The 23794-nt window shown below is 33.1% G+C and overlaps 3 protein-coding genes across 3 annotated transcripts; 2 read left to right on the plus strand and 1 right to left on the minus strand.

Annotated features, from left to right (window-relative positions):
• Positions 1-1100: 1100 nt before the first annotated feature.
• On the plus strand, positions 1101-3145 carry LOC133795255 (uncharacterized). The gene is made up of 6 exons (XM_062232711.1): positions 1101-1146; positions 1204-1385; positions 1762-2277; positions 2357-2429; positions 2544-2588; positions 2679-3145. The coding sequence occupies exons 1-6, from the start codon at positions 1101-1103 to the stop codon at positions 3143-3145; spliced, it is 1329 nt and encodes a 442-aa protein (XP_062088695.1).
• A 3020-nt stretch (positions 3146-6165) lies between these two features.
• LOC133796747 (uncharacterized) lies at positions 6166-15851 on the plus strand. Its single transcript, XM_062234393.1, has 23 exons — positions 6166-6481; positions 7006-7113; positions 7292-7440; positions 8238-8319; positions 8435-8847; positions 8929-9361; positions 9459-9682; positions 9815-10010; positions 10171-10316; positions 10394-10568; positions 10701-10754; positions 11110-11289; positions 11610-11722; positions 12240-12419; positions 12928-12985; positions 13422-13481; positions 13580-13621; positions 13723-13850; positions 13942-14077; positions 14176-14253; positions 14631-14747; positions 15122-15184; positions 15284-15851. The coding sequence occupies exons 1-23, from the start codon at positions 6335-6337 to the stop codon at positions 15365-15367; spliced, it is 3366 nt and encodes a 1121-aa protein (XP_062090377.1). The 5' UTR covers positions 6166-6334; the 3' UTR covers positions 15368-15851.
• A 576-nt stretch (positions 15852-16427) lies between these two features.
• LOC133796748 (ferric reduction oxidase 2-like) lies at positions 16428-23009 on the minus strand. Its single transcript, XM_062234395.1, has 8 exons — positions 22754-23009; positions 22538-22652; positions 22224-22427; positions 21897-22131; positions 18168-18492; positions 17840-18086; positions 16953-17680; positions 16428-16810 (listed from the first exon to the last, which is right to left on the minus strand). Exons 1-8 carry the CDS (start codon positions 22959-22961, stop codon positions 16671-16673), a joined length of 2202 nt encoding a protein of 733 aa, XP_062090379.1. The 5' UTR covers positions 22962-23009; the 3' UTR covers positions 16428-16670.
• Between the last annotated feature and the right edge of the window lie 785 nt (positions 23010-23794).

Below are 23794 nucleotides of genomic sequence, written 5' to 3' on the forward strand. Positions count from 1 at the left end.
CATCATCTAACCAAACTATATATTATGTCTTTCAATCACTTGCCCACCACCCAACTAAAGAGCAATAGAACCAAAAAAAAAAAAAAAACAAGTTTCACTGAATCCACTACACACTCCAGTCACTCCACAACCTCCCATAATATGTTGACACATATAGAATAACCTTACATTTGTTATTTGATATGGTTAGGAATGTTTAGTCATTCAAATAATATTATTGTAACAGATTCTGTTAGTGTTAATAAAGGATTAACTTAATATTATTCAAATTCTGATCTTAATAATGTTTAGGAATGTTTAGTCATTCAAATAATATTATTGTAACAGATTTTGTTAGTGTTAATAAATGATTAACTTAATATTATTCAAATTCTGATCTTAATAATGTTTAGGAATGTTTAGTCATTCAAATAATGTTCTTGAAATGGTTGTTTCTTTAGGAATAGTCTTATATTTGCATTTAGAATTCTTATTGAATCTTTAGGTCTTACCTAGATGGCATGTGTTGATAATGAAGTTCTTATTATTGAGAATAATGATGAGGCTTCTGTTTGGACTCAAAAGCATGAAGAAAATATCATTGAACTTATGGAAGAAGAAGTCTTAAAGGGAAATAAGAATACCACAACCTTTACCAAGCAATCATTGAAATATATAAAGGAAGAGCTTTGTGGACAAGCAAAAAGAAATTATAGTGATATGAAACTAAGGAACAAATACAATCAATTAAAGCAAAAGCATAAGGATTTTAAGTCTTTACTGAAAGAGATTGGTATGGGATACAATGCAGTGACTGAAGAAGTTAGTGCGACAGATGAAGTTTGGGATAAACTTATTCGGGTAAAAATGATTTAAAATGGATTTTATGCTTGATTTATTTTGATAGGTATTAGTATATTTTATCAATATAATTTCATTTCATGTAGGTTAACAAGTCTGCTAAAAGATTTAGAAAGAAAGGTTGTAAGTTTTATGAGAAATTATGCACTATCTTTGGTGATACTACCGCAACTGGTTCCAATGCTCATCCTTCAACTCGAAGTCCTTCTAATGATGGAGATAATAATGATGATGATGCAACGTCGATAAATCCTTCTACTATGAATGAAGAAAGTGGTTTTGATGAGGATGGTAGCAAAAGAAGAGGTAAATCAACATCCACTTCGAACTCTTGATCAGTAAAAAGAGCAAAGTTCTCATCAGCTTTGGCAGATGCACTGGCAACATATAATGAAACTGCAAAGCGAAAGACAGAATTGATAGAGAGATCAATGGCAACATCTGCATCACATTACTTATTGGATGAGAGTGTTGAAGCTCTTAATCAAATTGATGGAATTAGTGGAGAACTATACGCAAAAGCTATTGAGAAGTTTGAGAACGAGGTGTCCAGAGCATTGTTTTTAAAGATGTCAGAGCATAGAAGAATAGATTGGTTGCTGAATTTGAAGTGAAAAAGTTTAGACTTTGTTTAGCTATGAACAATATGACTTTATTTAGCTATTAACTTTAGTTTTGTTTAGCTTTTGACTGGATGACTTTGTTAAGCTATTGACTGGATGAATTTATTAGCTATTGACTGGATGACTTTGTTTAGCTATTGACTGGATGACTTGTTAGATATTGACTGGATGACTTTGTTTAGATATTGACTGGATGACTTGTTTTGCCTATTTTGTTTTATGGTTTGACTTTGACTTTGAGTGTTTATATATTTTTTATATATTGAATGTAAAATTTAAAAGTTTTTTCTACTATCAGGATAAAATGTCTTTAAACGTTGCTCGGTTCAATAAGGATAATTTACTGGACGATTCAGATGATGAGTTTGGAGAGATTTTGCTATATTTTGCTTGCGAGGAATATAATCAATTATATCTATCTAAGCAACCTTGTAGAAATTCAGCTCTTTCAGGCCATGAATACGTTATGGAAGTGTTGCACGGGCATTGGAGTAGGTGTTATGATTTGTTCAGAATGAACAAAGATGTCTTCAAACTATTTTGTGGTATTCTAAAAGAAATTTTTTTATTGAAGAACTCACGATGTTTGTTTGTTGAAGAACAAGTGGCTATGTTCTTATTTGTGATTGGCCATAATGAACGACATCGTGTGGTTGCTGAACGATTTCAGCACTCCATCTCAACCACATCTCATTATTTTAAGAAGGTTTTGAAGGGAATATGTCGTCTATCCAAAGAACTAATTACTCCACCTTCATTTGATGCAACTCCTCTACAAATTCGATTCGATCCAAGATACTATCCATTTTTTAAGGTACAAAAATTTGAATTATTATTTTTTCCTTTCTTTCAATATTCAATAAAAAAATCTAATAATTTATTTTGTATTTTAGAATTGTGTTGGAGCTATAGATGAGACTCATATTTCTGCGCATGCTCCAATTGATGAACAAATACCATATCGAGGTCGAAAAGTGGATACAACTCAGAACGTTATGTGTGTATGTTCATTTGACATGAAGTTCACATACGTTGTCCCTGGATGGGAATGATCATTTAATGATGCATGGATTCTTCTAGAATGTGCCACAAACCCAGATTATGGATTTCCAATGCCGCCACAAGGTAAATATTTATCAAACTTATTATGTTGATTGACATTATTTTATATAAATATCTATAAGTAAAAACTAACATGAATTATCGTTGGATTAGGAAAATATTATCTTGTTGATTCTGGCTATATAAACATGCCTGGTTTTCTTTCGCCATACCGAGGGGAAATGTATCATTTTGGCCGGTACACAGATCTTAATCCCATAGGAAAAAAAGAGCTTTTCAATTATCGACACTCTTCCTTGAGAAATGTCATTGAGCGGTGTTTCGACGTGTTGAAGGCCCGTTTTCCAATCCTAAAGCAAATGCCTTCATATGATCTAAGAATACAAAAGTACATTGTCATTGCTTGCTGTGGGATTCATAATTTTATAAGGACAAATAAAGAAGCAGATGTATATTTTGATGGAGGTGAATGGAATTCTGAAGTACAGGCTACTACTTTACAAAGCACAGATGGAACTTTGACTGATAATGTAGAGTTCAATATTTCTAGAACTCATATACGTGAAATGGCTCATGTTCGTGATGAAATTGCTGACCATATATGGAGAGCTAGTCGATGATAGTGAGATTGAGTAAAGACATTAGTTGATTGTTATGACTCGTTTAATACTTTACTTTAAGTTTGGATAATTATCAATTCACATGTTTTTATTTTACTATGTAAATTTTCTTGATTTTGTGCTATCTCGTAGATAGATATTAAGTTTTGAAATTTGAGATTATTAATATGATATTTTTTGACTATTATTTTTTTATTTTAAAATAATAAATAGTGGTCACAAAAAATATTTTTATTTTTTAGTTTAGAAAATGAAAATAAAAAATAAAATTAAAAAAAATATTTACCAAACATGTTTTTTATTTTTTTAAACAAAAAATAAAAATAAAAATTACCAAACACATTTTTATTTTTATTTAAAAAAAACTGAAAACAAAAATGGTTATCAAACACATTTTTATTTTATAAAAATAAAAATTTGAGTTTAAAAAATTTTAAAACAAAAATTTTACCGCGACCTTAATTATGAAATTTTTTTAATTAAATACACAAGATTTTTAGTGACGATTTGACACAAAACAATATTTTATGATATAGAACACCGATTGAGAGATAATGGATAAGAGAGTATTGTCTACTGTGAAAGAGGTCCAACAACAGTTGTCGTTTGCCTATAAATGTTTACATTATAATGTAATATTTCTTGCTTAACATGATTACACCAAATACTAACTCATTTTCTGATTTTTTTCAAATCAAAACTGATCCACACAACAATACCTTTAAAGAAGCTAGTCACCTCCTCCAATATTTTTTCCTTTCTTTCTCTCCAGAAGCCAAAACCCTTTGCTCTTGCAGCCGAGGCTTTTTTATTGGGTCCCATCACTTTAGGATCACTGTAGTTGGGAGTGTGGTGGGGCTCTGAAGATGTGGTTATGCCTTTTGCATCTTCATTTGGGAGGTCGCGGGTGACGAGAAGTGGTGGCAATGTCGGAAGGAGTGGTCGGAGGGTTGGCATCAATTGACGATACGATAGTGATAGTTGGCATTGTTGCACATCTCTTAAGTTCATCTGCTTTTCCTTGTATTATGTTGTTGGATCTTACTTGTTGTTTAACTATGGCTCTTTATCAATATGTTTTGTTTTCTTGTTATGTTTTAGCCTTTTGCTTTAACTTCTAATAATACTGTTTCTATCATCTTTAGGCCTTTGAGTGAAATTTTTAATTTTTGTCACAGCTCCTATACGATAGAAAGTTTGGTTCTTCCACTATACGTAGAAACTTGTTTGCTAGGACATCATTAGATTTTTAGAGGAGTTTTTGATCTCTTTAATGACTTGGCATGTTTCTATTAGTCATCTCTTTTTAGAGATTTGTATTTATTTTCAGAACAATTCTAACCAATTATACTCATTTCTTCATTTAATAAAATTTATATTTTTTCCTTCAAAAAAGAAAGCACAACAACCTTTTGGGGTTAATTGATTTTCAATTTAAAATTATTAGTTTGAGATTTTGTAATTTAAAAATGATGTTTGGAAACTAAAATTTGGTATTTTCAATTGTAGGTGGCAAAATCTACAATGATGGGAATGAATGTTTGTAGGCATCGATAATCTACGGAATAAAGATAAAATATGACTGTGAATTCTTGGGACACTAAGGTGGGGTGGTGCTGGTCGAAAGTACTTTAATAGTCAAGTCAGGAAGCTTGTAATGCAAAATATAGAGAAAAACAAAAAAAGTAAACATGTACTCCCTAATGACTAATCGATGAAGGAAGGCCGAACACAATTCAACAATATGTAGAAATGTAAGTAAGAGTGTTTAGAAAGAATAAAAAATTTCTATTTAGTGTATGATAGCTCGAGCGTCCTTCGTCCTTCGCCCTCCCCTTCGTGAGAGAGGTCCTTTTATAGGCTAATATAAGAGAGCAGTTGGTCCCCCAACCGGGCTCTTAGAGAAGCGACCTTCTTCCACTTTGGAAGGGAAGACTCTTACTCTATTGGTCAGTTTGAGGACTAGGTGCCATTTCCAATCGTGGCAGTATGAGACGAGGTCTTCCTCCTTTGTTTTATTAGGGAAGATTGCTACTAACTTGGGTTAGTAGAAGACTCAGCGTCCTCCTCTATCCATGCCTTGAACCTTAACATTATAATCTGATGTTAACACGAATCAAATCCAGTGGGCTATTGAACGCGGATTATGAACCGAGATGCATGGTTTGGACCCAACTTATATGGGTTAGTAAGGCCTTGGATCTTTATCTTGCTTAATTAGTACAAATGGGCTTGGCCTCACATTGGGCTTAAGCCAATATTCACCCACATCATCAATATTTAGGTGAGTCTCACACATCTAAAGTTTTTAATTTAAAAAGTCATATCTAGGCCTAATCTTAAACCAACTCCTTTGCTTTTCTATTGGAGCCACTAAATTGGTCTAGCCATTGGTGGATCAAGTAGATCCACTTCTTTCAAAAAAAAAAAAAAAAATTATGCTTTTAATCTATTTCAAATTCTGATATTCCTATACACTCATTTATTCGTTTTAATCACACTTTTTTTTTTCTTCTTTTCTTTCTTCTCATTAAAGTGTTTACTAATTAGGAATGGAATCGTCTAATCATTCTTATTAAAGTTTTTACTATGATTTTGAAATTAAGAAAAATTGGAAAGACCAGGTAAAATTAATGAAAATAAAAATAACAGCATGGTTCTGGAAGTAACTTTATTTTTTAATTTTAATTATAATTAGTTAATTCTTTAAAAGAAATAGTAAAAATAGATAAACAAATCTATTGGGTCATGCTTATTTTTAAATGAACAATTTAATGCAGGGCAGATTCATTCTAAACTTAAACAGAGTAAAAAAGAAAATAAATAAATTAAAAAAAATAGGGTGGGAAAGAAGGAATGAGGAAAAGATATACAATGTGGTGCGGGTGCAGTGGTCTTTCGGTACATCCACGTCAAATAATCCCACAAAAGTCAAAACGTCAAACATTTTAAGGCAGTATTTTTCGAGAAAATAAATAAATAAAATATAATTTTTTTATTAATTTAAAAAAGAAAAAGAAAAATGAAAAACAAAGTTCGGAGTTGCAAGCCGAGATCCACCTGAATTGGGAGAGCAAATGCACTCAGATCTCTTTCCGTATAATCCAATGGCCCTCTCTCTGATCCAATTTTTCTGATCTGTGTACTGAAAAATCCATATCCAAATCCAAAAACAGTGACAATTTGAAGATGTATATGGCATATGGATGGCCGCAGGTCATCCCGCTCGAACAGGGTCTCGGTCCTTCTTCACAGCGGATCATATTCCTCAAGGTCATCAATCGATTGCTACTCGTTGTGTCTCCTTCCCACATCGAGCTATGGAGCTCTTCTCAGGTACACTCAACGTATATGTGTATAGGAAATTTAGTTGGGTAATTGTATTCGTTTTCAACTTCTCTATATAGGTGTGTGTGTTGTTTTGTGTTTTTGCGATGGCTTATTGTGAAATTGGCAATTGAGGTGTTAGTGTTGAAATGGGTACTCGTCATTGTGTAATTTTGTTTATGTGGAAGATGGGTTTGGGAAGTGTATGTCGAAACTGCTTGTTTTCGAGTGAGCTATAGGTTTTTTCTTAGGTACACACTCATTGTGTATTTTTGTACGTCTACATGTGTTTTAACCGAAATATAGTAAGGTAATTGTATAATTTTTTCACAGCTCAATGTGGGTATGAGTTGTTTTGTGTGTGTATTTTGAGATGGGATTTTGAGGAGTTTACGGTTATAGTGTTATAATATGGAAATGGGTGCTCTTTTACTTGTGTACTTGAGTGTAGTTCTTTAAAAATAGTCGGTTAGTTCAAGTTATTTGTAGAGGTTTGACACTTTGGCCTTTTGTGTTTTGTAAATATTATTCAGCATAAAGTTAGATTGGGGAAGTACAAGAGGGATTCGAATTCACTGATGAAGGAAGGAGAGAATTTGCAAGCTGTGTGGAGTCCCGATACCAAATTAATCGCCATTCTTGTAAGTGTTTCATTGATTTTGTGTTGTCAGTAGTCTAACTTGTCATTGTAAGTCGGCAAGAAAATTTTCTTGTGCAAATATCTAGTCTATCTATAGGTGCATGTGTAATTCAAAGGTTTCTTACTTGTTTCTTGTATTTTTATTCATGCTTGGTTTTGATTATTTATTATTTTGGCAGACATCTTCTTTCGTTCTTCAACTTTTCAAGGTCCAGTTTACAGATACAAAAATACAAGTTGGAGGGAAGCAACCCTCTGGATTGTTTCTTGCCAACATATCTCTACTTATCAGTGAGCAAGTGCCATTTGCACAAAAAGACTTGGCAGTGTAAGTGGCCTTCTACTTTGATTTAAAAGAACAATTTGATATGACTTTTAGTTCTTAGTTGTACCACAGGTGCAATGTCAAAATAAGCTAGTTTAAAACCCAAGGCATTTTGTCTTTAAGAGCTAAAGTCTCAAACAAATTGGGAGTCAAAATCTCTCCCAAACTCTTTGTATGTGTTCAGCTGCTGGATCTCTTCTTACAGAAAGTTTCAACCCCTTTCTGGAATTTAAGTATTGTGGTTTTGCTATTAAAACCCTAAATATAGACCTGGGCCTTCTTTTATTAAGGCAAAAACTTACAAAACCTTAGAGACTTGAGTATTTCATTATAACTTAAGCTCATGCCTCAATAAGTGCCTCCCATTCTCACCTAAAAAGCTAGTTTTTGCTTGCCTTTAATTGTTAGTAGCTATTTCTTCTACGCATAGGGATCATTAATTTTATACAGTTATTGATCAACATATGGAATCCAGAGTTTATTGAGTTATTCAGTAAATTTAAATTAATTGGAAATCAATATTAATGGCGTCAAAGTTGTTGTAAAGTTAATTCGAAATCGTTGTAAAGTTAATCTATAAAACTTCTGTGGAATGGCCTAAGCTCTCAAAGAGTCTTTGAAAAGCCTCTATGTACATGCATAACTTCTGCTAAAATAATGAATTAATATCAGTGTCTTGTCATGAAGCAAATCTTATTTAACAAAGTAGCTATTTGTTTCAAATTTCTTGCAGATATTAGTCTTGGAAATGATTTTGTTGTGTTCTTGATTGTTTTTTTTTGGTAATGTGCCCTCTCCAGGAGCAATATTGTCTGTGATAGCAAACATATGCTTCTTGGACTTTCTAATGGGTCATTGTATAGCATCTCTTGGAAGGGGGAGGTAATGAAATATTACATCTACAATGTTGAACTATTTATTTCTGCGGACTGCAGTCCATAAATGCTACAAGCTTTTTGAACAAAGTGCTGAGGAATTGCATTGTTTTCATGTTCAGTTTTACGGGGCTTTTGAAATTGATTCCTTTCCACGTGATGGCAATGGGATTGATCTATCATTGCTTTCTCTGGATAATGGTATTACTGGAGGGCATTCAGAATCATTGATTACCAAGCATAATGTTTCCAGAAACTCTGCCATTGTCCAGCTGGAGCTATGCTTGCCAATGAGATTACTGTTTGTGTTATTCTCCAATGGACAACTATTGTCATGTTCAGTAAGCAAGAAAGGTTTAAAGAAAGTAGAAGACATAAAATCTGAAAGAAAGCTGGGTTCTGGTGATGCTTTATGTGCTTCAGTAGCATCAGAACAACAAATCCTTGCTGTTGGTACCAAGAGAGGGGTTGTAGAGTTATATGATTTGGCAGAATCTACATCACTTATCCGTTCTGTGTCTTTGTATGATTGGGGGTAAGTTTTGGATACCATACACTATGATCCATATGAATTGGTTGTCAGATAATCCATGATTGATGTATTTATAATTTGCAGATATTCTATGGATGACACTGGGCCTGTTAGCTGCATTGCATGGACCCCGGATAACTCTGCTTTTGCAGTTGGTTGGAAGTTGAGAGGACTTACAGTTTGGTCTGTTTCTGGTTGTCGTTTGATGTCAACAGTCCGTCAAGTAGGTTTAAGTTCGGTATCCTCTCCGGTGGTTAAGCCTAACCGGGAGTGTAAATATGAACCATTAATGAGTGGCACATCAATGATGCAGTGGGATGAATATGGATATAGGCTTTATACCATCGAGGAACAGTCTACAGAGAGAATTGTTGCATTTTCTTTCGGTAAATGTTGCCTCAATAGAGGAGTTTCTGGCTCGACATATGTCCGTCAAGTGATTTATGGTGATGATCGATTGCTTGTTGTGCAGTCTGAAGATACTGATGAGCTTAAAATGCTACATCTTAACCTTCCAGTTATGCCTTCTATACACAAATTTGATACATTACCCTTTTTAATTTTTTCTTTTTTTATTAAATGAATGTCTCTAACATAGTTTTGCCTTTGTTCAGGTATCATATATCTCTCAAAATTGGCCAGTCCAACATGTGGCGGCTAGCCAAGATGGAATGTATTTAGCTGTTGCTGGTTTGCATGGGTTAATCATATATGATATCCGTTTAAGGAAGTGGCGGGTATTTGGTGATGTTACGCAGGAACAAAGGATTCAGTGTCAAGGTTTGTTATGGATGGGGAAGATTGTTGTTGTCTGCAATTACATTGACTCCTCTAACACGTGAGATAGCTATTCATATTAAATTTCATTCTATTAATTTTATTTTTGATGGGGAGCTGTTTCTTTTGTTCTTTTGGGTGGGGGGGTTAGTCTTTCTCAACTAAATTGTTTTTACTGTTGCTACGATTACAGGTATGAATTGCTTTTTTACCCTAGATATCATCTTGATCAGAGCTCCTTGCTTTGTCGAAAATCATTGCTTGCCAAACCAATGGTGATGGATGTCTACCAAGAGTATATACTGGTCACTTATCGCCCATTTGATGTCCATATATTCCATGTAAAATTAGTTGGTGAATTGACACCATCTACTACTCCAGATTTACAGGTAAAGAATGCTTTGCAGTTGCTCACTTTTAAGATTCCCTTCAAATTAATCCCTATTTGATGATAGCCGAATGCTTTTTATTTAACTTGCATTCTGTATGTGAATGATTTTGTAAAGATTATATCCTTCATAAATTTTTAAGTGATAAAATGACAAACAGCTTTCTACAGTACGAGAACTTTCGATAATGACTGCAAAGAGCCATCCAGCATCAATGCGCTTCATCCCTGATCAGCTTCCAAGAGATTGTATTTCAAAAAATCATGCTGGCTCTAATTCTGATTACCTGGCAAGAGAGCCTGCTAGGTATTGCTGGTCTAAATGATATTGAATTATCTGCAGATAGCTATATACATAGTTATAACGAGCATTTGCATTTTTAGGTGTTTGATATTGAGAGTAAATGGGGAGCTTTCTCTTCTTGATTTGGATGATGGGCGTGAAAGGGAACTAACTGATTCCATTGAATTATTTTGGGTTACTTGCGGTCAATCAGAGGACAAAACAAATTTAATTGAGGAAGTATCTTGGTTTGATTATGGACATAGAGGGATGCAGGTAATGAGTCATCAAGTTCAATATCTTATCTCTGATATTTTGCAAGATCTCGTTTGCTTAATGAGTTTCTGCTTTAATTCTGTTTCTTTTACTTGTCTGATATTTATTCTGGTTGGAAGTTTATTTTTACAGGTTTGGTATCCTTCTGTGGGTGCTGACCCTTTTAAGCAGGAGGATTTCTTACAGGTATGTATTCTTTGGTGCTAGAAGCCGCAGGTTTTGCATATAATAAGAGCTTATCTTCATTGTTAGCATTTTTTTTCCTTTTTTTTCAATTTCCCCCCTTCCCTTAGTGTGCAATTTTAGTTCCTTTCAAGGTGAGGTCACCAGATGCTAAAGTGCTGGCTTCCGTAGTCATTCAAGTTGTTTTTTTTTAATGGAAAATCATTTTTCTTTTTAAAAAGAAACATAATAAGGTTTTGTAAGTTATGAAATTATTTTTACTTTTTTCAAATTGAGGGTCTGCCGAAGTAATTTGGGCAAGCATTATAGTTTTGTCTATGTATTCCAATTTGTGAAGTGACTCAACATTATTCTTTAGTTGGATCCGGAGCTGGAATTTGATCGTGAGGTATATCCTTTGGGGCTTCTTCCAAATGCCGGTGTTGTTGTCGGTGTTTCCCAGAGAATGTCATTTTCAGCTTGTACAGAGTTTCCGTGTTTTGAGCCAACTCCTCAAGCTCAAACCATATTGCATTGCCTTTTAAGGCATCTTCTTCAGGTACTATTTTCTCTTTCCTTTATATGAAAGTGAAGGTCCAATGTTTATTTTACTGCCCAATTATGGAGTTCTTTTGTACTGTATATAATATTGTCTACCTTCTATTGAAATTTGAAAAGAAGATGTCAGCTCGTGCGCTTAATTACTTGCCCAAGCGGTTGGAATATGTGTTTGGTTTGGGGCGTTATTGCATAGGTGTCTATGAATTGCCTCTGGTTACCAAAAATATATACTGTTGGCTTTGCAGCTTTTTAATTTTGTTTGTCGTTATTCTCGATTTTTGTTGAAGATATTGTACTTAATTCTGATTTTGTATTCAGAGGGACAAACGCGAAGAAGCTTTGAGGCTGGCCCAGTTATCAGCAGAGAAGCCTCATTTTTCTCACTGTTTGGAGTGGCTTCTCTTTACGGTGTTCGATGCAGAAATATCCAGGTACATTCAATGAGAATAAAATTACCTCAAAAGTACAATGGTTCTGTTTTTGGCCATTATCTAAATGGAGTAATGTTTATAGTAGTTTCGTTAAGAAAAACATTACTGGGTCTTTTTGCTAACTTGGTTACCCTAGTTCTCTATCTTTGTCAGTGCTGCCATGTCATGTTTCATAGTTGAAGTCTAGAACCCCTTCTATTTGTTAGGCCTCTTTTAACCCTAGTTAAGGTATGAAGTGATCCAAGGAGCAGGTTTTAAGGTATTGTCAGATGCGCAGGTGATATTTCCGCAGTTGGTAAAAATAGTTAAAATGTATGAGAATAAATTAATATTTGATGAAAATTAGTTTGGCTGCAAAACATGTCTAGTTTGTTAACTAGGCATTTTTGTGGAATGAAATCTGGAATTTACTTCCTGGTGCCCTTCGTTAATTATTTACTTGTCAAGACTGTTCATGCTACCTATGTGTGATCACACTAGAATTTGATGTGTTTATTCATGTGTAATTTACGTGCAGGCAAAGTGTGAACAAGAATCAGATAGCCGTTCCTAATTCCAAAACTTTCTCTCTTCTAGATAAGACATGTGAATTAATCAGAAATTTTCCGGAGTATCTTGATGTAGTAGTGAGTGTTGCCCGAAAAACTGATGGCAGACATTGGGCAGATTTGTTCTCGGCTGCCGGAAGATCAACTGAGTATTTCTTTAATTTCTCTTTTTATGTACTGCTGTGTGTGTTTTTATGGCTTAAAGGCATATTTGAACAGTACTTAAATATGTTCTCAGAACTTATGCTTCTATTAAATTACTTAAAAGTAAAAAAGAAAAAGTATGTTATTTGTGAAAAATGGGGTACGAATGCTGGATTTGAAGATTGATCTCAAGTCATGTGCTTTTATTATTCTACAATTTTTAACATTGTTTTCTTTATAAGTAATAAATAAATTATAAGGAAATTAAAAGGGTAGCTATCATATTGTGAGTCAGAACACGTACACATTTAATCCATTGTATAAAATAGTTATATCAGCATTGTCTGGAAGTGACAGAGAACAAACTTTTGAAAATTGTAGTCGATCATAGTATTGATAACATAATATCCTCCAAAAACTTGAGGTCCAATTTATTGCTGAATGCTTTGTTGGTATCTTATTGCTGTATTTTTCTTATTGTAAAACATTAATTTTTGTAAGTTCACTTTTCAGGTTATTTGAGGAATGCTTCCAACGTAGATGGTACCGGACTGGAGCTTGCTACATACTGGTAAGAATTTTTTTTTTCTCAAAATTAGCTATATCTTCTGTTAGAGAAGTGAAGCCGTTCAGTAACTTCTGATGTCTTCCGCTCTAGACTAACTGGGAGTGCAGTTAATTATATTTAATTGTCTTCTAGTTTTGTAATTTATCTTGTGGCTAGGCCATTGGTATGTAATTCTAATTCTTCGTAAAAAAATCTGCTTAGTTCCATAGAAGTTGTATATTTTTATTTGTTAGTTGAGTGAATTATGAGAAGCATAATTTCTGAAAAGTCTTCTATTTTGCTGTTTTACTAGGTTTATAATCACATCCACTTTCCACATCATTAAATTTTCATAAAAACTTTACTTTTGGATATGAAAAAGCTGCAAATGCAGCATAAAATAGCTGATTGGGGAGGATTATGCAAGTTGGTGAATATATTTTGTTTTTGGATATCTTAGGTGATTGCTAAACTTGAAGGTCCTGCAGTTAGCCAGTACTGTGCTTTACGCTTATTGCAGGTACTTGCATAGGTTTCATTTTAAAAATAGTCTATTTCGTTTTTGGATATTGTTTTCTTCGAATGATGTCTCTAAGAAGAATTGGTCACATGATGCAGGCAACACTCGATGAATCTTTATACGAACTTGCAGGAGAGCTGGTATTTTTTTAAAGCAAATATTAGCTGTTATAAACACAAACAAGGTTCTTTTAGGTACAAGAATAATTTAACAGGAAGATTGTTCCTTTTTTGGTTCCTAGGTAAGGTTTTTGCTGAGATCAGGAAGGGAGTTAGAACCTGCGTCAACAGATTCCGACAGTCTATCTCCAAGGTTCTTGGGTTATTTCTTATTTCGTTCCAGTTACAGGAAGCAGTCCTTGGATAAAAGGTTGATGTACATTTCCCTTAATTTTTGCTGTCTCGGATCTGGCAGCTTTTTTAATAAATGATACTAATATTGAAACTTTTCTTTGGAGCAGCACCTCATTCAAAGAACAGAGTGCTCATGTTGCTTCTGTTAAGAACATCTTAGAAAACCATGCTAGCTATTTGATGTCTGGAAAAGAACTTTCTAAACTTGTTGCTTTTGTGAAGGGCACTCAGTTTGATTTAGTGGTAACAGAAAAAGCTTGCACTTGTCATTTAGGAATATATTATTTGTTTTTTTGCTGCCAAATGATTCTAAGTCGTTCTCTAACAATTTTTTTTTTCAGGAATATCTTCAACGGGAGAGACATGGTTCTGCTAGGTTGGAGAATTTTGCTGCAGGGCTTGAATTAATTGGCCAAAAGGCAATTCTCTACTTTAATCTGCATTACTTTTTATCACTGCCACTTTGTCACAGCTCAGGATAACCTTCCCTTTTTTTATAATTATACAACCATCTTATGGTGCATGATAAAGTCCCAGTTGTTTTGGGGGGTGAACCAGTCAAAGGGATTGTATAATAGAATTGGATGTCAACAAAATCAATTTCCAGTTATAATGATTTGTGTAAAGATGACTCAGTTACATCTTGAATTTTGGTATGATCATGGAGAAAGCATTAGGAAAATGAGCCAGACTGTAAAATGTTAGTTAAATGAAGCATGATAATGCCTGTCATCATATTTTACAGCTAGAAATTTATGAAATCTTTTACTTACTAAGTCTACTCTTATGAGTCCAGCTCCAAATGGGAACATTGCAAAGTCGGTTGGATGCAGAATTTCTTTTGGCACATATGTGTTCTGTCAAGTTCAAGGAGTGGATAGTCGTGCTTGCTACTCTTTTAAGGCGGTCTGAGGTATGCTGGTCTTGATGTTTTCATAATCTTTACCTCACGTATTACAAACATGTTCACATCAAGTGTGTTGGGTTTCTATTGCTCTTTTTATACACGAGTAATTCATGGGAAAAAACCCATTAGCATTGCTGGGGGTTAAAGATTATTTACGTCTATGGGCATACTTTTTTTGCCAGGTGGTCAGAATCTTTATTGTGTTCTAGTCATGGTTTCTTATTTTTTGTGTGTGGAAAGAGTAAGAATTTACATGCCTAGTGTACTCTCTATGTATATGCTTTTATATTTAAATAAGGCATATTTTTTTTTGCTCTTGTAAGGAAATATTCTTTCACGCATCTATGTTACCTTTTTAACTGTCTCTTAATATTGCACAGGTCCTATTTGATCTTTTCCGGCATGATATGCGATTATGGAAAGCATATAGCGTCACCCTGCAGGTATTGTCTCTTTGAACTGTTGTTGAGAATAATGATAAAAACAACATTAACATTGACACCCTGCTAATTGCATTTCTCCCTTACTAATGTGTTTTTCAGTCACACGTAACATTCATTGAGTATCATGATCTGCTCGAAAGCTTGGCAGAGAAACTGTCATCCATTGTGAATGAGGAGGAATAATGAGCATTATTATTGGGTTTTGCAATTTTGAGATCTTCTTAGACAACCAAATTGATTCTCATTTGTGACTTCTCAGCGAGAACTCTTTTTCTGAGTAATAAATGACAACAGCTGATCAAGCGAGAAAGTACAGAAAAAAATGGAGCTTCTACAAGTTTGAGCTACCTCTTTTTTATACATCTTTTATAGAAGTAAATGATTTACTAATCTCCTTGGGATTCATTGTTCTTGTTTATATGAGTTAGGGAAAGTATGTCCTGGTCCAATGCTTTTCATGGGCTATGAGTTCTAGTTTTTTTTCTTCTTCATAGTATGTATATTTTTTGGGGGAAGGAAGAAAGAGAGAGAGGTCGGGAAGCAACAGGCAAGTACTCGAAGTACGCTGTCTGTACCAGTTTGGTTTGAAAATTATGAGTTCAGTTATTTTATTTTTGTGTTTTGTGTCTAATAAAGTAGCACCTTCCTTTCATTTCCCATAATATAATCTCACCTAGCCACTTTGTCTATTCATGATTATCATCATGCACAAAATGGTTGAGAGTTGCTCCATATATGATATCTCCATCATTGTTTTCACCCAAGACTATTATTTCAGCAACTTGAACTAAATAATGATTAAAACTTAAAAGAAAGCAATATAATGAAATAGGCTATGGTGGATAGAGAGGAAATAAAAGAAAATAAAAGAAAGCAATATAATGAAATAGGCTTTGGTGGGTAGAGGAAATAAAAAGAAAAATATAAGAGAGAAAATTAGATAAATAGAAATGAAAGTAAATTAAGAAAGAAAAATGATTTTTTTATAAATTTATTTTTTGTAAAAATAATTTTGTGATCGTCTCGTTTGTTTTGTAATCCTTCTCTCAATCTGGAGAGAGTAATTTGGATCTAGCTCAATTTTTTTCTTTTCATTTTCTTTTTTGCCAAACAATATTTTTTTTTATTATCATCACTATTTATTTTTCTTTTCTTTATTTTCTTTTTTCTCTTTTTTCCGAAAATATAGTAATTTTTTTGTTCAATTGGCATTGAAGGAGTAGTGTAGAAACTTTGGCAACAATAAGTCCACACAACAATTTGCATCTTGCATTCACATTGGTCACTTTTATTTTACGGACCCAAATTACAAATTTTTAATATTACATATGTATGTATGTATGTATGTATGTGTACATATTGTGTGTATATATATATTAAGAAAAACAGGAAATAGAGGTCAAAATCAGAAGCAAGCAGCACTAGTCGATAGTTATACACAACAACACAAGTAAAAATACTAGAGCGGAGGGAATCACAATGACAATCACCAGCTAAAGCTAATGGACTCGAAATGCAAATTTTCCACCAAACCGGAGGAGCATATGTTGGCCACTTCGTGCCTCAGCTGCTTTGGTCCACTGGCTAGGACTCCTATGCTCGATCCTTTACACTCAAACAAAATCCCTGCATCATAAAATACAATATTAACACAATCACTTTCATTTTCTTTTCTTTTCTTTTTCAATGCTTTGGGCCTCACGTGGAAGTCACGTGAATAAAAATATTAGAAAAGATCCATGCCCATGCATGATAACACAACACTTACTCTTGAGATCAGGTCTTTGACCATAGTGGACCTTCGTAGCTTCTCCCAGAGTCTGCCTGGGAAGGCTCTCCAGCTCTAACTCTCTCTCCGCATTATAAAACAGCGATTCCGGAGACGCCGTCGGTGTCAACGATGATCCATCTAAGCTCTGAATCTGCTTTGCTTTCATGTCGTTCTCTCTCCTATTCCAAACCACCGCCAAGCTCGCCGTCCCAGCTATGGAGAAGCAAATTACCAAAATGTTTAGCAAAGCTCTATACGAGTAAGCGAAAACTTTGTTCGAGTTGTGGTCAATTGGGTATATGTAAAAGCGAGTGATAAGCCCGATCAACACGAGGAGCACGACGAAGGAGGACGCTATGATCCCACCCAGCCAAATCCAGTGGTTCGGACCCAGGACGGCCGAGATGGGCGAGTCGGTGGGACTGGGCTTCAACCATCGGGTTCGGGAGATGGGAAGTTTTGTGGTTTGGGATTGGGGTTGTTCTTTCTCTCTGGTGACGAAAGCTTCGATCTGGAGATTGAGGTCGGCGAGGTCGTATGGGGTTCCGGCGAGAGGGAGAACAATGTCTAGGGCTGCGAGGTCGGATGAGTTCTTGAAGGCAGAGATCAAAAGAAGTCGTGGGGTTTTGGATTTGAGAGCTTTGGCGTTGAAGATCATGTCTCTGATTATGGAGATAAATGGGGTTATGCCGCTGCCTCCACTCACCATCACCAGGGCATCATGCCTTCAAACAAAATAAATAAATAAACCTATTATGCGGGCCATTAATGCAATTTCAATCAAATCAAACACTATTTCAATCATATTATTGAGATGCACGTAAGTATGCAATTCTACTGTATTAATTAATAATGCAAATAAATAATCATTGATATTTAATTACCTTAGAAAATGAGTTGAAACAGGGCCATAAGGTCCTTCAACAGCAACCTCAAGCCTGTCAACGGAGGAAGACGGCGAAGAAAGCACTTGGTGGAGCTTCTTAGACCAACTTCCTTCACATTTAACTAAAACGCTCAGCTTTTCGGGCTCCAATTTGCTACTAGAAGTTATGGTGAAAGGGTGCCATTGAATCTTCGAGATACTCGGCACATTTATGAATATGGTGCTTGTCGGCTGAAAATTCAACCCTAAAAGACCAACAACAATTAATAATTTGATGACCATATATGTTTTTTTGATTAAATATATAGATTATTATTATATAGTACCTTGAGTTTTGGAGAAGTTGAGCTCAAATGAGTCAGGCAAGATGCGAGTGGAGACGAGACGAACAGAGTTGCGAGATTGTAAAAATCTCAAGAAACGATCAACCATGAAGAGGTAGAAAGCAGGGAGCATAATGCAGGCGTAAGGGATGCCAACGTGGAGAACAAAGAAGAAAACGAACACAATGTAAAGGTAATGTGTGTAAAAGAAAAGCTCAAACATTTTACGCCTTATGCGAGGTATCACTGTGACCCACATCGCTAATCCTGCAACCAATGCGATCTCCCCCGCCACAACCGAAACATCAGTTTTCTCCCATGTCAACATCTGCATTATCAATTCATTCCGTTCATTTCTACGTAAACATTTTCTTTGTCACTTTATCCTAAGATATATTATAGAACTAGCTAGTGGACTTTTCAAGTTAATTATTCTTTTTTAAAATAATAATAATAATAATCCAACCACCATAAAATAAAATGAAAAGAAAAGAAGATAAAACCAATCCATTTCGCACTTTATAAGGAAGGTAACTAATTAAATAAATATTATGTATAAATATATATTATTTAGTTTAGGTGATCAATACTACTTATTACATTCTAATAAAATCTAATTTTAAATTCAACTACAAATAAAATATTATTTTTCTTATAGTGTTTTGTAGCATTAGTCTAAATAAAAAGGAAATAAAAAAAATGAGTTTTATCTTATATTTTTTACGTCAACCCCCCCAAGATATTAGAGTTGAATTAGCTCCAAGAATAGGGACAGCTGTGGTGATGTTACCCAAAGGACAGAACAGTGGGAGAACCACTTGGGCTGTGCCTTCAGTGTGAGCCGGGAAGCAAAGGAAGTTTCCCGTTGACTTATTAGAAAAGGTGGGGAATGATATGGGCTTAGAAGTTGGTAAGGTTCAGTCCACTTCCAAAGATTCTGGGTCCTAATAAGTCAATGCCTACACTCATCCACTCCACCGTACACGTGTCTTCCACTGACTCATAAAGAGATTATCATTTCATCAGTTAGTCAAGCCGGGAGATGATCCTGGCCGTCAATCAATGACCTAGTGTCGTACCGACTACTTTTAGTGATCATAGCCGTCCATGTCAATAGCTTAATAGGACTATGGAGTGTTTGGTAATTTTGATTCGGTGGAAATAAGAATGGGAAATCTAATTTATGTTTTATAAATTTATATTTAATAGTTTGGGGTTTGTATTTATAAGTGTGTCTTATTTTTTAGTTTAATTTTAAGTTAATTTTAAAATTTTAAAATATTTGAATTTTATATATTCTAAATTTAATTTTTTTTTAACTCTACTCGCACAAATTTAAATCTTGTATAATATAATATTCAAATTAAGTAATCGTGAAAATATAAAAGAATACTTCTTATATAGTATAACTTATTTATAAATATGAATAATTTTTTATTAATTATAAGAGCTACACGGTTAAACATAGTATTTTTTTCTCTTTTTTTTTTGTGGGGTTAAAATAATAATAGTAATAATAATAAAATATCTCCTATTAATAATATATATATATATATATATATATATATTTTTAGACTTCTAACTAGTTTCTAGAGAAGAGAAGAGAACCAAGGCTTGTGGAATATCTTTCACTTTTTTGGAAAGGACCACCACTACTATCAAGTTGTATCAACCATTGGATACACTCACTCTAAGATGAGATAAACCAGAAAAGGTCCATCTTCATCTATATATATATATATACACGTGTATGTAACATTTTAATCAATTATATCCTTGACTCTCCATTCATATATACTATATTATATTATTAATTCAGTCACAAAAAATGTGCATTGCTTAAATGATTACGTAGCATATCACTAACAGGATGAGAATCGTTATCGTACCCTCATGTCATGTGATTATTAATTATTAGCATGCCATACCGGCCATACTACAATTATGGATATAAATAATCACACAACATATATATATATATATAACAATGGAATGTATGTTCTAGAATTATGAAGCAACTATACCTGCATATGTTGACATGACGTATGGTAAACTCAAAGCAATTAATTAAGAATACCGTTAAAATTAATTTATTATGCTAATATCTATAGTATATATAATACTTCTCTTGGGCCATTATTAAATGAATAAATGTTAAAAAGGAATGAAACTAATTAACAATCAAACTCTAGCATTGTATAACATATAGTATCTACGCTACATTTTATTTTGCCATATATATATATACCCTAGATATAAGTAGTTTTGCTTAGTTTTATTTATGGAATTTACTAAATTTATATTAATGTCATATAAATTTTAAAATAAATATTTTATTTTAATTAAATAATTTAAGTTTATATTTGTTCTAGTTTTTAAATTTGAGAGTGACAATAATAAATTATATATTATATGTTAATGTAATATTAAATATTATACGCAGATTTTAAATACAAGTTTCTTAGTTTTTAAAAAGAGTAATTAATTTATTGCTAATTCATAATAGATTATATTATATGTTTAATATGATATTATTCTTATAAGTGAGTTTGAGTTTAAGTTTAATTAAATTTTATTTAAGTTATAAAACGTATAATTTTATTATTTTAAAATAATTATCATTGTAAAATATCTCAAAAATATTATATTTTAATTTTTTTAATTATTTATTATTTTAAAATAATTATCATTGTAAAATATCTCAAAAATATTATATTTTAATTTGTTTAATTATTTGTTATTTTAAAATAATTATTATTGTAAAATATCTTAAAAATATACTATTTCATTTTTTAATTATTTATTATTTTAAAATAATTATTATTGTAAAATATCTTATTTTAATTTTTTAATTATTTATTTTATTTTATTTAAATTTAAGTGTTTACAAACTACTATTAAATATAAGAATATTCTGTTAAAATTAACATTAAAAAAATAAAAAACCGTTAAAACCAACAACTTTTGATATTTACACACTTATTATAAAAAAAATATAAATATTAATTATTTTATTTTATTTTTCTTGAGAAGCTAGCAAAATATGAGGCAAGCGTTAATTAACCAAACACGCAACTGCATATTCTTCTTTTTCCTTTATCTTTCTAAATAAGGAACGAAATAACCATGTACGTACTCATATTCATTGAATGAAGCTGGGTAACATTTTACTCTTAATAATTAATGATCGAGACTTATAATATATATATATATATATATATCATTCTAACATTATTAATTAAAAATAGTCTACATTTTAATTATTTCTATATATATATATATGGGTAAATAAGTCTGTAATAAGTGTCATTTTTTCAACTATCACCGCTTAGAATAGTTGTATAACTAACTAAATTTGTTATTTTTCTACAAAGTTATCCTATATTATATATTCTATCCCCTTAATTACATGCATGCAATAAGGGTCAAGATAAAGAATTTTGACAGCAAAATATGACTGAATATTTATAAACAGTTCTTGCAAGGCTAGTACCATAATAAAAAGAAATTTAAGAATGAATTTTATTAAGCAGTGGCATCAGTTTCTCCCTCTTACTACTGTAGGAGCATTCACTTTAGTCTTTATTGGAAGAGCATTTTTTTTATTTTTGCCATTTGGATAAATTATAATTTAAGTTTTGTTGTATGATGGATTATAATAAATATCTGGCCAATTTTTGAGAAATTAATTATTAAATTAAAAACTAATTAATAATAACATATAAATCATACCGCTGAGATCTGATTTGTCACAGCCCAAAAGATGATGTAACAAAGGCCATGAGCTGTGAAGAGTGTCATAACCATATGTCCCAGCCATATGTGGTACTTGATGCTCGCCTCCGAAGTCAGCCCGAACAGCGGCAGCACCGACGATCCCCGGGCCACCGGGAAGAACAGGAACGACAGGCAGATGTTCCCAACCAACCCTAATCTCAGGCCTGAACTCTCAAGCTTCGATTCCCATCTGCCACCAAAATATATATATATGGATCGTATATTAATTTTATTACTTTTATTTTTTTTTAAAATGATAATAATAAAAAAAAATTGACTTACACTTTCTCTCCATCTTCGGCTGCGGATTCGAGGGTGATTTTGGCAAAACTGTTTTGTAAGTAAGTAGAAAAAGACCAAACGAGGAGTGCAATGAACATGACGAAGAACCCAAGCTCTATGCCCGAGACGATTCCCAGAGGGCCTTTCACAAGCATAGGCTGTTTCCATAACCCTAACTTATTGCTGCTCTTCTTTTTATCGCTTCTGGAATTTATTAATTCATCGTGTTCATACAAAAACAATAAATTAAACATAAATAATTATAACAATAGAAGTTTAATTAAACTATATACATATTATAATAATATGAGAACCTTTCTGTATTATTATGATGGTGATGATCATCCAAATACTTTCCCAGATGGTTGTAGATGCAGCCCAGAACAGCAAACAATAAGACGGGAAATGTGTACAGAAGAAGCGTCGAACCTGTATATATAGATTATACACAAACATTATTATGATCGACGTATATATATATGTTAAAACACACAGGATTATGAACAGGGTAATCGATAAGAATATCGAACCTTGTGTTCCGAAATACGTCGTCGTATTAACCTTGGCCTTGATTCGAGGCTGCCATTTGAGCTTATAGGTGTTGGTGGGCATTATGATCCAAAGAAAAAAGAAGCCCATAATCAATACGATCAATAGTAGCCTCATGGCTGCTCTGATCGTACGGATCATATGTTTTTGATGAGAAGTTGGTGTCTTATTCACCACTGTTTGATCCATCTCTCTCTCTCTCTTTCTTGTTGGAAGGCTGTTAAGATAAGTATTTTTCTATATGTTGAGAATGTGAGTGAATGTTGTTGTATATTTATAGGGAGAGGGAATGTTAGATATCATATATTAAGAACTAAATAACTGTTAATGAGTATAAGGTAAATGTATTATTAACCATAAGCATATATATATGGAATAATAATGTAATTAGAAGGAAAAAAAAAAAAAAAACAAAGCAGCATGGTTCATGTGTACTAATTAACTCTATATTTAGACAATCGCAATATAACCCAATAGTTTTTTTTGTTCTTACGTGAGATGACGTGGTGGTTGCCAAGTGGGGTATCCTTAATCTCATTACAATCTTAAAGTCAACTTCATTTGCAAGAGTCATGCAACATTTCATGGTTTAAAACTTAAACTGCTTATATTATTATTCTTTTACATTCCCTTTCCCTCGTTAAGTGTCGTTTTCGTATTATCCGCCCATATATAGCAAATTAACAAATTAAGCATAATTAAGAATATCATTCATTGGGGGAGACGCAATCCAATTTGTTGTTTTTTCCTAAATATTGTCAGTTGTGATTATTGTATACATATATAGATAATTATTTTTGAAAGTGACAGTACTACTTGGTGGTGTTTAAGTACCCTAGGTTGGTAGATACCCAAGTTTAGAGGATCTTATAATTTGGCTAGCTAGAATCATATATAAAATATTCAAGGAAACTTAAACCAGGAAAATTGTAGTGTGAACAGGTTAATAGAAAGCTATAGGCAGCATGTGGCCATATTGGATTATCGTAATTTTAGTTAGGGTGGTTGTGTGTTTGATGTGT

Source organism: Humulus lupulus, chromosome 8 (assembly GCF_963169125.1).
Source record: "Humulus lupulus chromosome 8, drHumLupu1.1, whole genome shotgun sequence".
Lineage (NCBI taxonomy): Eukaryota > Viridiplantae > Streptophyta > Magnoliopsida > Rosales > Cannabaceae > Humulus > Humulus lupulus.

Coding starts and splice junctions, on each gene's coding strand:
- LOC133796747 (XM_062234393.1), top strand. CDS start 6,335: ATGTATATGGCATATGGATGGCCGCAGGTCATCCCGCTCGAACAGGGT. Junction 7,441..8,237: donor GCACAAAAAGACTTGGCAGT/GTAAGTGGCCTT, acceptor TGCCCTCTCCAG/GAGCAATATTGTCTGTGATA. Junction 9,362..9,458: donor TGCTACATCTTAACCTTCCA/GTTATGCCTTCT, acceptor GCCTTTGTTCAG/GTATCATATATCTCTCAAAA.
- LOC133796748 (XM_062234395.1), bottom strand. CDS start 22,961: ATGGATCAAACAGTGGTGAATAAGACACCAACTTCTCATCAAAAACAT. Junction 18,493..21,896: donor TGACAAATCAGATCTCAGCG/GTATGATTTATA, acceptor TTGATAATGCAG/ATGTTGACATGGGAGAAAAC. Junction 18,087..18,167: donor CAACTTCTCCAAAACTCAAG/GTACTATATAAT, acceptor TTGGTCTTTTAG/GGTTGAATTTTCAGCCGACA.
- LOC133795255 (XM_062232711.1), top strand. CDS start 1,101: ATGAATGAAGAAAGTGGTTTTGATGAGGATGGTAGCAAAAGAAGAG. Junction 1,147..1,203: donor GGATGGTAGCAAAAGAAGAG/GTAAATCAACAT, acceptor AGTTCTCATCAG/CTTTGGCAGATGCACTGGCA. Junction 1,386..1,761: donor TTGAGAAGTTTGAGAACGAG/GTGTCCAGAGCA, acceptor TTCTACTATCAG/GATAAAATGTCTTTAAACGT.